This window comes from Bos taurus, chromosome 4 (assembly GCF_002263795.3).
Source record: "Bos taurus isolate L1 Dominette 01449 registration number 42190680 breed Hereford chromosome 4, ARS-UCD2.0, whole genome shotgun sequence".
In the NCBI taxonomy this organism is placed as follows: domain Eukaryota; kingdom Metazoa; phylum Chordata; class Mammalia; order Artiodactyla; family Bovidae; genus Bos; species Bos taurus.
The window spans coordinates 55,314,670-55,329,998 of record NC_037331.1 but is presented as its reverse complement, the minus strand read 5'-3'; the positions used below and the strand labels follow the sequence as shown (position 1 = coordinate 55,329,998).

General features: G+C 37.3%; 1 protein-coding gene across 7 annotated transcripts; it reads right to left on the bottom strand.

The window, feature by feature from the left end:
* Window positions 1-791: 791 nt before the first annotated feature.
* GPR85 (G protein-coupled receptor 85) lies at window positions 792-9,507 on the bottom strand. 7 transcript variants are annotated; one of them, XM_010804194.4, is made up of 4 exons: window positions 7,587-8,186; window positions 7,297-7,414; window positions 6,097-6,186; window positions 792-4,985 (listed from the first exon to the last, which is right to left on the bottom strand). In XM_010804194.4, exons 1-3 carry the CDS (start codon window positions 7,957-7,959, stop codon window positions 6,144-6,146), a joined length of 534 nt encoding a protein of 177 aa, XP_010802496.1. In that variant the 5' UTR covers window positions 7,960-8,186; the 3' UTR covers window positions 792-4,985; window positions 6,097-6,143. The 7 variants fall into 7 exon arrangements, with proteins under 7 accessions (XP_010802496.1, XP_024846295.1, XP_005205451.1 ...); XM_010804195.4 differs by having other exon boundaries at window positions 4,897-4,985; window positions 7,297-7,411; window positions 7,587-8,189; XM_024990527.2 differs by lacking the exon at window positions 7,587-8,186 and adding an exon at window positions 8,668-9,507 and having other exon boundaries at window positions 792-6,186.
* Between the last annotated feature and the right edge of the window lie 5,822 nt (window positions 9,508-15,329).

The window sequence follows — 15,329 nt, the reverse complement described above, 5'->3', positions numbered from 1 at the left end:
ACATCCATATAAGTTAAATGATATTTTATTGTCTATTCAAAACCCAGTAATTCAGGACATGCATTACAATGTCAATTTTAATACTTGTATCAAGAATCTATAAGTTTCCAAACACACAGATTAAAAAAAGAACTGTTTTCTGCCTCTAAGCCAAGACCCTGTGTCTTTCTGAGGATGATGAGGTACCAGAAAGAATGCCGGGTGTGAATAATTTCAAGCCCCAAACTACCTGTGACTCCTTTAAGGCCTTTTTTTCCCACAGTCACTCAGAGGGAAACACACTCTTTACTTTCTTCTGGGGCCTTAAGCGCTCCAGCCCCTGTATTAACTGCCTAATTTGGCGGGAGGAAAACTGGCTTTAATAGCTTTTTGAGCAGTAATGGACATCATCCCCTTAGCAAAAGGGGATGATAGAAAAATTTGTTTCTCTATTTTTAAAAACAAGATCTTGTTTATATAATCCTTTTATAAATTTAAAGCCTCTTGGTTTAAATATATTTTTTAGAGCTTGTTACAGTGCAGTAAATGGCAAAATGAGTTAGCCAAACAATCTTTTCTTCATCACTTCAGTTCTCAATAGCCCTTTAGCTTTTATGACTGCTTCGACTGATGATAAAAAATAATCCAGCCATTTCCAAATGCTACCTTAGTTTGAACCACTGTATAGACTAATTTTGAACTTGTGCCTCAAAATTGAGCAATTCCATCACTTTAGTATTAAAAAAAGCTTGTGAGAAAATTAGGAAAGTCATAGAACACTAGCATGCTTAGAATCAAGAACAACAGCAAAAAAAGTCAGCAACAGACAATTGTTTTAGTAGACCCTGCAATTTCCATTAAAAGCATTTAAAAGAGAATATTAACAAACATGAAAGTGATTCATTTTTGCATAGAAAAATAAACTCACATGATTTTAGAATCTTAAATAACCCATAATTCTGGGAACCATTCACCTTGTGTTTAGCCAGTATTTGAAACACTGCCATTTGTCATCTTTTAAATTTTCTTTTTCATATAGTTAATATAAGCTAGAGTTTTTGTTCTGCTTTAGTAACAATATAGTTTATGCTATATGTGGAATAAAGAATAGAACAAAGTAAATATATTTAATGTGAATACGCAGAAAGGAAGGGTTTTGGTTCTGTTTGCAGCTCTCCTACAGTAATTCCCATTGCAACACAACTCACTATTGTATGACTTAGCTGAAAAGGATATATCTCTAATTGTACATTTCATTGTATTTGCAATAGAAGTAAATTTTGGAGGCCAAATAAACTTTTCAGCTGATGAGGGTGAGGTAGGGAGTTTTGTTGTATCTACAGTAAGGAATAAGAAAAACATTGAAGGAGTAGCATGCCTTCATAATGAAAGACATGTAACCTGTTTCACGGGTTATTCCTATTTTTGCTTGAGCACCATGGGAGTTGGCATTTTAGTGCTTTCTTTTGATTGCACTTTACCCAGGCATTCTCATGCTAAGTTGCAGGAAGGTGCAAGTATGGAAGAATACCACCTCCCTCTCTCTTGAAGGAATTGAAATATCTCTTAAGTGGAAGTGGAGAGTCAGGACATGGGAGAACTTTTAACACTCAGGGTTTGCTGTTACTTTGTATATAGCACTAATAACTGCAATCTCAGGGTTCCAAAACACAGCACAGTGATTCATATACATGAAACAGTGAGCAGAATAGGGAGGCTTCCCTCTGAGTTGAGGGAGTTGATGTATAAAAGACCCCAGGGAATACTGGGAAAAGACAAGTGATAAGGCACTGAAGGAAAAATGGAAAACAGTCCATTTACAGTTATTATTACCGAGTCTATCTTAGAAACATTTACTATTGTAACACTTGTAACTTGTTGCTATGACATATTACTGTGATTAATTTTGTATTATTTAAATGGAGCCAATATGAGAAACTGAACAAGTTACTCACCTCCTTCTGCCTCAGTTAATATCTACATAGGATTTCACAGTTATAAACTGAAAGCCTAGCTCCAGCCAGGTATCTCACAATTAAACCCACTGTGTACAAAAGGAACCAGATGAGATAGTGTAGACACATCCATGCAAACACATTACCACTATTAAGGAAAACAATTTAAAGCCTGTTCAACTCAGATATAATTAGTCCTAGAGGGACACATTATTATTGATAATAGGTTTTTCTCACAAGGAAGTTGAACTCCAGTGGGAATGTATTTTTATGGGTTGCAGATTAGTAACATTTCCAAATTGAATTAGTTACAACTGTTTCAAAATATTGAATATTAGAATGAGTACCAAAATAGATAATGTGATTTGGTCATTAAGACACTGAAGCAGACTTTTATTTTATATGATTGCTACCATTACTCATTGACTTATAAATAGTATGATTAACTGGGGATGTATCTCACCCACTGCTTGCCCCTTGACTTGAAATACCAAGCTAGTCAAGAGTAAGCTTAAATGAGAGTCACTACAGTTCAGTATTATTCACTGATCACTGGGGCTGATCACTTACCTAAGCTGTTGGAATGTGTTATTCCAGATAGCTAGGTAGAATCAGGCAACCCCACTTGCTTGTTGCTGTTGACTCCTCAGTTCCCTATTCTTAATCCATGCCTCAGATTTTTTTCTCATATAACAGAGGCCAGTGTTCAGAAAACCGGGTCTCTCTGGCCTCAAAATCATTGCTGAATTTTCTCCTGATTGCTGGTGATATTTGAACCTCTCAGCAAAGTTCTTTATAAATACACTTGTGGTAGTTATATCTCCACTGTAAACTTTTTGAATTGGAAACATAATGTTATCAGAATATCTTTCAATAACATTTCCTTTATTGTATTTTAGATAATAATTTAGTACTAAAAAGGGGTCTTTATTGCTAGATTCAATTCACTGTTGTATATTAAATTTTGTCTCAGGTCCAGTATAAAGTAAAAATGAGTTCAAACAAAGTGCTTATTAAATCATGGCTTGAGTGGCCCTTATATGAGCTAAACTGCATATATCATTGAGTATTTCAATTATTTCTTTTTCCTTACTTATATTTATATTGATGTTCTTTACAGAAACACTGTAGCAATAAATAATTCTGTTTCACTAGATTCCTAATCTTATTTTTCAGGTACCAATAAAAAAAATAAAATAAAAACCCCAAACAAACAAAAGCAATAACAACTTTTCTGTTTTTGTCATAATGTAATTATAAACCATTTTTTTTACAAGTTATGTATTTAGAATCCAAGATTTCCACCATGGCCCAAATTAAAATGTGATGTCTATATTAAAATTCTGAACCAACCAGCTAAGCAGGTTTACATCTTTAAATATTCTGGCTTGTAAGAATAAATAAGTATGATAAGCTACCAAATAATGCTTTTGCAGACATTATTATTTGTCAGCTTTATACTCCCTTTCATTCATGCATTTCCAGTTCCACAATATAAAGTAGCTACAAAAATAAAAAACAAAACAAAACTATAATAGAGCTAGTCTTGCTATTTTGTGCTTGCCTCCCTGGTAAGAAAAATTAAGTGCCAAAAATGTAAAATTTATTTCAAGAAAAGTAACAGGCTACACAAGTAAATTTTGGCAAATGCAACTTTATATTGAAATTCACACATCTGAATCTTAAAGAATGAGACTCACAGACTCTAATGTATTTCTAAAATACCAGAAATTATATTATAAGCTTTCACAAGTTAAAACTGAAATAATTTAAACGACCAATACACTGAATGTGCAGAAAGTATAAACAAGACTGTGCCTTCGGTAGAATAAACGCTTCACAAATTGTGCAAGATGTCATACTAAGGCTGTGGTCTCCCCTTAACAGCCGACTTAAAATATAAACACACATCAACTGCCTGCTTCTTAGAACACACTAGAATGGGTAGCACACCTCAGAAGAAAATTTCATTATTCCAGTGATGTGCACCTTAATTTTGAAATCATGTGAGGAAAAAGGAAAAAGAGTGTTAAATGATCGTCCATGCACTTCCAGATGCATGACCATGACCAGTTACTGATTCAGTTTCCCCTGACTCCAATTTGCTCCAATACTAAATAAGATGAAAGATACTAGATAACCCTTTAAGGCAACATGTGTTTATTCTGCATTATTAGAACTGTTCAATTGTGACTGGTTGGTACCATTAATGTTGCCTCCCAGACCAATATCTAGTATTCATAAAATATAGATGAATTAGAAAAAACTTTATACCAAATCAACAAAAACCACATAGTTCGATGCTAGCAATTTCACTAGTAGATAAGGAAAGCGGTATTTAGAAATAGTAATGTATTAATACAAAAAAGTAAACTATAATTGGAACCAATATACTGCTTTGGAATGCTCCCCAAAACTTACAAGGTGATTTTTTAAAAGTGATAATCCAATTAATTCATGGCATGTCTTTAGTGAATTACAGTACTTTAAGTCCCCAAATATTTTAGTCCTTGCAAAACAATAATAGTATGAAATGTTTTAAAGTCTTCAAACTTCTAAAATTAGTTTTTTATCAACACATTTACCTCATGTCAACTTAATTTATTAAGATGTCCAATGCTAATTGGTTTTTTTTTTTATGTTTTTTCATAAGTAGTCATATACACAGCATTTAGCACTGATACTTAGCACCTGCTACTTTCATTATCTAGTTTTCAACCACATAAAGAAACTCAGGGCAGTGGTTCAGTCCTTTCTTAATTACAAACCTTCGCTGGCAGTCAGCAGGATCACTCTGAGATTTAAAATAGGATTATAGGTGAACTATTGCAAAGACTGCAGAATGTTGCCCAAATCCTTATAACTGCTGATCCCATTCTTGATTTTCTTCTCAAGAAATGGCTACAGGCCACAATTGCTTAGCAGAGAAGGTTAGTGTTTCACAAGGCTAAAGATTTACAGATGCTCCTTCATATAACACAGTAAGGTTCCCTTGGTAACCTGGATTTTCTGCAGTAAAGAAGGGTTGTGCTGAAACAGCGCCTCAGCTCCCTGTTGGAGAAAATGCAGACAAAAGGATTGATTCCTGCTTGGGCAAAACTCATCCAGACAGCAGCTGTTAGAAATCCCCCTGGTACTACAGGCCCTCTTGCAAAAACTCTCCAATAACAGGCCACCAGGTAGGGGCCCCACAAGGTTAAGAAGAGAAAAGTCATTATATAGAACATTCTGCTGATTCTTTTCTCCATTTTGAATTCATCTAAGACCAATAGCCTTCTTCTGCTCGTGGTGTTTGCATTTTGCCTGATGCCCAGCAAGGTGGGTGGTGTGGGACCCCTTCCAAATCCTGCTAGCCAATTGGCAGCTGCCTGGCCACTGGCTCCAGGACCATGAAAAGTCCAGTTCTGGCTGACTGCTGCTACAAACTGGACTGGCTTCATTTTCCTTCGGTCGTGGACAAAAAATATCAGCTTGAGGTAGACAAGCTGTGTAGCTAGGAGGATGAGGGCAAGGAGCAGCATAAATCCTAAGGAATCATTAGCCCTGAAGGAGCGGTGTTGGAAGGTACATTGATCTTCTTCCCTAATGAATGAGTAAGTGCCCACATCTAAAACTGGGGGAAATGCCATGGCCACAGACAGAGTCCACACCATGCAGATCACAGCCAGACACGTCCAAAAGGTCAGCCTCTTTGTATAGAAGCGATGATGGGCGATAGCTAAGTATCTGGTGACACTGATACAGAAGAGCATGAAAGCAGTGTGAAAACAGGACAAAACCCCCAGAAAGGCAATCACTTTGCAAGTCAGAGTCCCATAAGTCCAAGTAGAGCCATTTTTGACAGAGTTGAATACAAATGGGAAACAAATTGCAGATCTGAGGATATCTGAACAGCAAAGATCCAACAGGAAGTAGTAAGGTGCTCTATGCAAGGTCTTATCTTTCACGAGCAAAATGGAGATCAGAAGGTTGCCCACCACGCTGACTCCTATTATGAAACCCAAGGAAGTCAGTTTCAGAAAGGCTGTTAGAGGAGAGAGATTTTGCAAAATGTTGTCAGCTGCATGGCTATAGTTCGCCATAGATGGATGGAGGATAAAGATACAGCCTCAGTCAAGTCTCATGATCTAGATATAAGAACAAGGAAAAGATAGATCCATACATTTTACTGAAAATGTAATCCACAAAGAGAACGGATCTGATCTGCAGTCATGCTTCCTCTTTTCTTTCACTTGATTTGCCATCAGAATATCTGAAAACAAACAAAAAAAGCTATCAGTTTTTAAGTTAACAAGCAATGATGTCAGGCAGTGCTAATATAGAGCTGTTCATTTATGGGGAAGCAAATAAAGTTTTAATTTTGAATAATATTATTTGCTTTAGTATTTGTGCTTGAGATTTCAGAGAATTGACTTGTTTAGTTTTCTGAGCTAGATGAATTTTAAAATGTCCCTATTTAAAAGAACATACATTTGATTGGGCACCTTTAGGAGAGAAGGAATATAATGTTCCCCAAGCATAAAATATGCCAGTCTAGGAATTAATCACTGGTGTTGCAATGGAATCTACAAGATCGCTACCAGGAGACAGGAGACTGCCCACATTTATTTGATGTCTGTTAGTATCTGTCAGTGTTTTCCCAGCAGCTTCTCTGCTGATATGGATCCAGTGAACCCTTGCAGAATACATCTTTTAACTCTAGAGCCACTTTTCATGCTGCATGTTATAAGAAGAATATTTGTTGATTCATCTTAAAGCATAATTTCAACATTAGACTTCTAAATTCATAGGAACTTGTCCCAGGATTTGATTTGATTTAATCTTTTGTCTTTCCCTTCCCTTCCCATCCCCCATTTCTGGCAAATCTTTTCTCTTTTAAACCCACATGATTATTAGAAATGGTTAATGTAAATACTCGTCAGGGAAACACCCAGAGGAATAATGCACTTTCATTTGTAAACCTTGGCTGCCTGGTTTCAAATGAATTTAACATGAACCTGTATTTCTCGGGGAATTAAGCTTTTACCATTTATACTGACAATCTTCGTTGCAAATCGCAAGTAGCTTCATTTTAAAACAAAATGCACATTGTCTCCTAGGTGTTTGGGAACCCCACCAGGGAAATCGGTTTCCTCTGTTATTCCCACGAAGCATGTTTCCTTTGCCACTTCTCACTTGCCTGGAATATGCTGATAGAAGCCCAGGCAAAACTGCGTTGGATGATTTTAATTTCCTCACCGGTACATCCCCGGGTAAATACCGATCGCATCATGCAACATTATGAAACCTGAAATCCGCCACCCCTGGATTTATAATGGGGGGGTGGAGGAGGGGGAGGGGGAGAGAGACATGCATTACATACGCGAAGATGGGGAGAGAGATTGCTTCTGTGCTGCAAGGGAACTGTTCCCGGTGATTCGCAGTCCGATATTCCTCAGTCTTGCAACGCTTTCCAGAAATGGAGCTCTCAATAAGCCCTACTGAAGATGCATTGTCTGAATGTACTTCCATTATGCAGTTTATTGTAAAACACACACACACAAAACCCACACACAAAAAAACTCAAGGAGGGCTCTTTCCCTGTGAACCTGCAGTTTCATCAGCACTGTGCGCCCCCTCCCCCCAAACTTAACCGAGAGTATATCCTCCTACCTGTTGGTGTTGGATATCCCGACAGACTATAGCTTCTTCTTTCTATAAATTGCTGATTTTTTTTTTGCCTTAGTGCCTTGACTGAGCATCCAGGCAGGGCTCGGCGGCGCCTGCGCGATGGAGCCTCCTTGAGCTCCAGCCGCGTCCTCCCCTGTCGCAGCGGCACCGTCTCCCCCAGTAACGCAGGGGCCGCGGCGGCGGCGGCTGCCGTGGCGAGGGCGGCGGCAGGGGCTACTTCTGCCTCTGTGGAGCCAACTGGAGCCCCGACCCGTTTCCAGAGCGGGCTGGGTTTATTGAATGTCCTGTCCTGTTGAACTGGTAAAAATGGGCTTTTGTCCCCTGTAGCTGCTTCTGAACTTTTCCCTCCCTGCATTGGACGTGGGGATTTGGAAAGGCTAGTTCAGAACCTCAGTCCCACCCTCTTCCCTTAGGGCAGCGCATCCCGGTGCTGGGGGGTGCCTGCCCAGCCCTCAGCTTCCTGAAACCCTGCTCTCCCCAAACATTTTTTTCCCATGCTCTTTTAGGGTGGTCCAAAGCATTGGCAGCTTCTTTTAGCTTTCTTCTTTAATGATCTCTCCAGCTGACTGCATTTGCAGGTTAGCTGGGGGGGTGGGGGGGGTGGGGGTGGGGCTGGTGGTGGGGTAGGGAGGGAAGGGGTGAAGGAGGAGAGAAAGAAGAAAGAAAAGAAATTTTTTTTAAAGAAAAAAAGCTCAGTCAGGAAAATTCTTGTCAATGGGGAAGAAGGGAAACCAGGTTAGGGTAGCCCTTTCTTTGTTAGTCATCTGTTCTCCAGTGCACGCAGATGCGCGGTAAGTAGGGAGAAGCTAAGTTCAGAGGAAAACTGCAAAATGATTTATGTCCATTCTACCTTGACGAAAATGACTGTAGAATCAGGCATACACAAATTTTAAATGACCATTCCTCGCATTCCACCCCACCAAGCAACAGCCTTTCTTTTATTTTCTTGCAAGTACGACTGACCAATAGATTGGTAATGTTAAAGCAGTTGTGCGTGAGTTTCCTTCTCCCCTTTGTTTTACGGAAGAAAAATACTAGGAATATAACGATTCATAAAACTTACACCCGTTCAAAAGGTCCGATGATATCACGAGACAGCACATAGCCTGACACCTGGTAGTTAAGCGTGTCTCTGGAATCATACATTTCCTTATTTTACCATTTCAGAAGAATTTGTGGGGGTGGTATAAGATTTTAAACAATTCCCCACCTCCAAAAAAATGATCAGAAATGCTTTCATTAATTCCCAAGGTAAAAGGTCTGCTTCTCCTCCTGCATGCTTATTGCTTTATAATAATCTGTTAATGAAACAGAAAAAATAAAGATCTTCTGTACAGCAATAATTTGATCTCCAGACAGCAGTAAAATACCTCATTGCTGGGTGGTGAGATTGTGACATTCGGGGGAACTCAAGCCAATCAGCATACAGATAATATGGGTTAATTTGCATATTGTATTTCTATTGGACATACCAAGGTAAAGCTTTCTCTGGTTTAAAGCTTAAAATTGAATACTTCACTGTCATGATGTCACAGTCATTACACAAAGCCCTATGTTGGTAATATTGAAACAAAGTTATAGTTTCCTGATTTGTTTTGCCATGTCCTAAACCCAGTTAAGAAAAATAGATAATGATTAATATATATGTATGTATATATATGTGTGTGTGTGTATATATATGTGTGTGTGTATATATATATATATATATATGTCCTAACTTTGGCATTCCCTTAAACTAGAAAAATCAATTCTACAGCAGTACTGGAAATAACTTGAGGGCATTTCCATTCTAGTGAAACATTCTACTTTTTCGCAAAACAAGGAAATTCAGAAGTGTTTAAAACTATACATTGGTTTGCAACTTGTAAGTGAAATGTCAAATTCATTTCTGCAGAACTACAAATCAATTCAATTTGTTGTTACTTCCCAATTACTGTCCCAATGTACATTGCAAAAGAGTTATTATTTCCTGAATTTTTACAGTTTTAAAAAAGCTATAGGATAAGTGACAAATAAGTTTGCTGAAAATCTATGATATGTACAATCTTAGGTTGTATGGATTAGGGAAAAACTTTTTAAAAGTAAATTTAAAGGGTAACTGCACAGCCTGGCTTTGAAACAATAATTTACTTTGCAAAAAGGTATACGGCCAAGTTCCAAGAGTTTAACTTTCCTTAAATTGTAAGAAGCAGGTATTGATTCCTTAAAAATAAGGGAGGGAATACTGCATGTATGCAGTATTCTTTCATATCCACAACTCAGGGTATATTAAAGCTACTATTTTCCTTTGCAGTTGAGTGCAGTTCCATCTACTAGTTCGGTTTTTCCAGCTGTTAGACGAGAATGTCATTTTCTTGCCTCACAAGGGGGGTTTAAGAAATTAATGAGATATTTTCCATTTAGTTCATTAACCCCACTGGAGAAAACATTGAAGTCTGAATCTTCCACCAACAGGGTTTTTTTTAAAGTATGTTTAATACAGTAATAGTCAAAAGCTTTATATCATCTACAAATTCTCAGATATAAAATTATCACTTCAGTTGTTCAGATCAAAACATTATTTGTTCATAGCTAATTTCTTTTTGATTCCTTATATCACCAAACTTAGAAAAATTGGTTGTCAGGTTAAGAGTAAAGAGACAAAGCAAACAGCAAAATACTATGTACATTGCACTTGAAGGACTCTAAAAGTTTGAAGAAATGTAGAAATTTTCAAGCTCTGGCATATTATATTTACTATATTGATCAGTGGATTAGGAAGACTGATGCAATCTGTTTAATTTGGTTCTTATAATAAATATATATAATTTTATTTCAAGTAGCAATTATCTTCTTTTAAAAATTAATCAGACATTTCAGATTTTTGCCAAATGCACAATCTCATGATAGACAAATGCAGAATTTTCATTCTATGCATTATGTGAAAATGTGTGTCAGGAAGTAAACAATCCTTCCCAAATGCAGAGAATAATAGGCTAGGATAAATTTCTAAAGATTTTGCAGTCATTCATTTAAAGCACTCTCTCTCCATTCTAAAGCTGTCACTAAACATTTAAAAATGTGTATATAACAGCCCCAACTGTTACTAAAATCTAAAGCTATATATGAAAAAGAAGCTTCCATAAAATTTCTGGAAGTTATCTTGATAAGAATGACTCTCACTATGGATTTTTGTACAGAAGGATTTTTTAATAGATTATTTTAAAAAAGTCACTAACCTAGAACAAGTGACCAACAGAAAGGGAGAGTATGCATTTCTATTTTAAAAATGGTTTTCACCTCCTAATCTGTGGCAAAAAAAATGACCTTTTTCATACTGACATCTAAGTTACTGAAAGTTAGGGCTTTGGGAATTCTGCTTGAGGAACAAAATTATGAAAGAATATACTATACCGAAAAGATTGCCACTAGATTTTAAAAATCATACCTCTGGAATTTTGAATAATCATAATTGTGAATACCTCAGTGAAATTTCTTTATAATTTAAAGGAATTTTAAAGGATTAAGACTATGTCATGTTTCTTTTCAAAATGATAAAAGAAATTCATTTGTCAGATTTTTCTCTTTACTCTTTCACAAAACAGGCTACAAAGTGTTAATATATTTAAAAATTTAAAGTTATCATCTCTAAGACCTTTCTTCCCAATTTAATATCCAGGCTTTAAAACTTAGCAGTTTACCTTTTCTGATCTTTATTGTTCACAGTTTCATGCTCTCTGAAAACTTTTTCCTTTATTTAATTCATTTAACAAACATTTGTTGAGGTTACTCTGTAGAAATCACTATGCTAGATCTTGCAAGAAATGAAACATTAAGAGATAGGATTGATGTACAGCAGTTGCATCAATGTAGGGGAAGCCTGAACTGGTTAGAAGTAGAGGAGGTAGAATGAACAGAGACAAAGGGATAGATCCGGGGTAAGAGGAGGTAGAAGCTGTATTTTTCTTTTTTAAAATCAAATGATTAGGTAGGTAAGCAAAGGAAATTGAGGAATAAGAATTGACTCTAAGGTTTGGAGCTTGGATAACTGAGAGGTTCAGTTCAGTTCAGTTCAGTCACTCAGTCGTGTTCGACTCCTTGAGACCCCATGAATCGCAGCACACCAGGCCTCCCTGTCATCACCAACTCCCGGAGTTCACTCAAACTCACGTCCATCGAGTCGGTGATGCCATCCAGCCATCTCATCCTCTGTTGTCCCCTTCTCCTCCTGCCCCCAATCCCTCCCAGCATGAGAGTCTTTTCCAATGAATCAACTCTTCGCATGAGGTGGCCAAAGTACTGGAGTTTCAGCTTCAGGAGATGCCATTAACTAGGGGGAAAGTGAAAGTGTTAGTGGCTCAGTCCTGCTGACTCAGCAACCCATGGACTACTGTAGCCCCCCGCAGGCTCCTCTGTCCATGGGATTCTCCAGGCAAGGATACTGGAGTGGGTTGCCATTCCCTTCTCCAGGGGATCTTTCCAACTCAGGGATCGAACCCAGGTCTCCTGACTTTCAGGTGGTTTCTTTACCCACTGAAACATCAGGGAAGCCCTAACGTGGGGGAGCTGAAGTTAAAAAAGAGGGGCCTGGTTTGGTAAGGAAGATAATGAGTTAATTTTAGACAGATTGAATGTGAAATGCTGGTGGAACATTTAAATGCTGATGTCATATATGCAATTGGAAATGAAGACTGCAGATTCAGGAAGCACTTACAGGTAGGTGATGGTGGAAGTAGGTTAACTGTTGAATAACATTGCCAAGTGAGACTCTTGAGAGATAAAGTGTTGATCAGTTGTGTCCAGCTCTTTGTGACCCTGTGTGCCAGGTTCCTCTGTCCATGGAATTCTCCAGGTAAGAATACTGGAGTGGGTAGCCATTTCCTTCTCCAGGGGATCTTCCCAAACCAGGGATCAAACCTGGGTCTCTGCATTGCAGGCAGATTCTTTACTGTCTGAGCCCCCAGGGAAGCCCACTGATAGATAAAGTTGAGGTTAAATAAGTAAACAAACATGCCCATTCTTCTCTTTGTGAACAAACTAAAAAGCAAAAAGAATGCCTACGTTTAGGAAACAAGAAGGAACATGGAAGAACCAGAGCTAGAAGAAAATGAAAGGAAGAAGCACCAGTGCCACAGACCCCGAGGGAGAAAAGAATTTCAAGGAGGGAGTGGTCATCAGTATAAATTATATCTAGGAGGTTTTAAAAGGATGAGGGGCTAGAAGATATTATTGGATCTGGTGGTAAGGAAATCATTAGCAACCTTGGAGAGAGCAGTTTCAGAAAAGCAAGTCAGATTGAAAGGGATTAACAAGTGAGGGGCACAGGTTTAGTGGTTTATAGGATCAGACTCAGAAATTATTTTGCTATTAATGACAGTACTGTTAGTGATAAAGGTTTTAATGAATTCTCTTGATGTTTTGTGAACAGAATGTTATTTAAATAAGCATAGCATGCCTTTTTCTTCTGGAAGTCTTTAAAACTCTTCTTCTACTATACATTATTTAAATGTAATCCTGTGAATGAAAGAAAATGCAAGTTTCCCTACCATGTCTGGTAAAACTTTAGAGATTTGATCAAAGGTCCATGGTCTATTAAAATATTTTAAATTGTCTCTTTGTCTTTTTTTTTTTTTTTAATGGAGTTAGTTTCAACCATGTAAAAGAGAAAAGTGACCTATGTGGGTATAGCATGAGAATAAGTGTGGTGTGTGTGTGTGTGTGTGTGTGTGTGTGTGTTGGAGGAAGGTAGGAAAGCAAAGTGAGTGCTCATAAAATAATTAAGAATTGGGAAGTGTAATTTAATATTCAGGTTAATGAAGAGTCATACATATCTTACATGGATTATAAATTTTCACAGAATAAAAATGCAATATAATTTAAAAAACTCAAGAAGTCTAAGGCATTCTTTTCTTTGATTACTCAGAGGTTACCTCAATGATACAGTGCATTAAGGCCATTATTATAAGCACCAGTTATATGATAGGTATGAGCAGATTATCGTTATTTAAGCTTTTGTGGTGTTTAGCTTTTTGATAAATGGGCATCATTAAAGCATGGCTGAAAATAATGTTACCTTAGACTCTAATTTAAGAGCTTCTGATATTAACCCTCCAGTCCTGCATTATGATTTTCTGGCTAGCCCTTTCACTTTCATTTCTCCTAATTTTTTACACCTTGTAATTTTCTCTATACAGAGTAATAATTTTATAAAACAAAGACAAAACCAAAATTCCCATACTTCATAAACATGTTTACTACTTTAACTTGGTTAACATTTGGTAAAAGTGTGTGATATCTACCTAATTTTACATTAAAAAGGACATAAGAATAAGTCCTGGCACAACACTGCTTCATTCCTTCTGTAAACGTCAGTCTCCATCAGTATATGAGAGTTCAGACATTATCTTGTTTTGCCCTGTTTTTCTCTGGTGACCACATCTGGCACATAGAGGGCATTCCATACTTTTGGTTGAATGGGTGATTATGAATTGTGGATGTTGAATTGTGGTGCTGGAGAAGACTCTTGAGAGTCACTTGGATGGCAAGATCAAACCAGTCAATCCTAAAGGAAATCAACCCTGAATATTGGAAGGATTGATGCTGAAGCTGAATCTCAAACACTTTGGTCACCTGATGAGAAGAGCTGATTCACTGGAAAAGACCCTGACTGCTGGGAAAGGTTAAGGGTGGAAGAGAAGGGGGCTACAGAGGATTGAGATAGTTGGATGGCATCACAATCTCATTGGACATCTGTTTGAGTAGACTCGGAGATAGTGAAGGACAGGGAAGCCTGGCGTGCTGCAGTCCGTGGAGTTGCAGAGCGTCAGACATGACTTAGCAACTGAAGAACAATAACGAGAAGGGTGCTCTGCTAGGCACTGTGGGGAGGACATAAAAGAAAAGAAGAGAAAAAGAAAACAAAAACAAAACCCAGTGACACAGGCGCAGCTGAACTCTATGTTTCCTTAATTTAATAAGGCTGGGATAATTATTTGTATTATGGGCAGAAAGTTTTCTTGGCCAAGGATTTACTCTGGGTTTGGGGAAATTTTGTTTGCTTCTTAGCTGTATTACATTAGCATTTACATGATTCTTATTTGTCTTACTTCTTAGTAATTTCAAACTGGTTTTTAATAACAATGTCTCTCATGCAGTATAAGCCAAGAGCAAAAATTTATGCTTTATCTGGTACTCTTAATCTGGTACTCAAATATATGACAAAATATCTTAGCTGTTATCTGACTTCAGACTTACAATCACTAATTTTTTAACAGCCATAATGGTGGTGTATCATGAGAACAAATTTAAATCTGGTTTATCAATTCAGAAGTGAAAACTTGATAATATAAAAAGAAAATTTTAATCGTGAGTACTCTTTACTTAGTTTTGCAAATGGGTTTTCATAATTATGTGTAGAATAGACAGGAAAAGAGTCAAAACAGAAACTGGCCATTTAGATACTTAGAAAAGACTTCACATGGATAATATTACTCTTAGTTAAAAATCAGGGTTATCTTTTCTTGCACTTTGTCTTTTTTTTTTTTTTTTAGAAGATATTCATTTCCCTCCTTTACCAGGCATAAATTAGAATTGAATATGAGAGTTTTTTCTATACAGTAGTGCTGATTCATCTTACTAATTGAATACAATAAAAAGCTAAATCACCCTGTAAGTCCTCTTAGCTTGAACTAAGGCCAGAACTGATGATAGGGTTTGCAACATCTGGAACAAGGAGTGGATAGAATA

What these genes read in the sequence shown, in the direction of transcription:
- GPR85 (XM_024990527.2), bottom strand. Translation starts at nt 6,016, where the DNA reads ATGGCGAACTATAGCCATGCAGCTGACAACATTTTGCAAAATCTCTCT.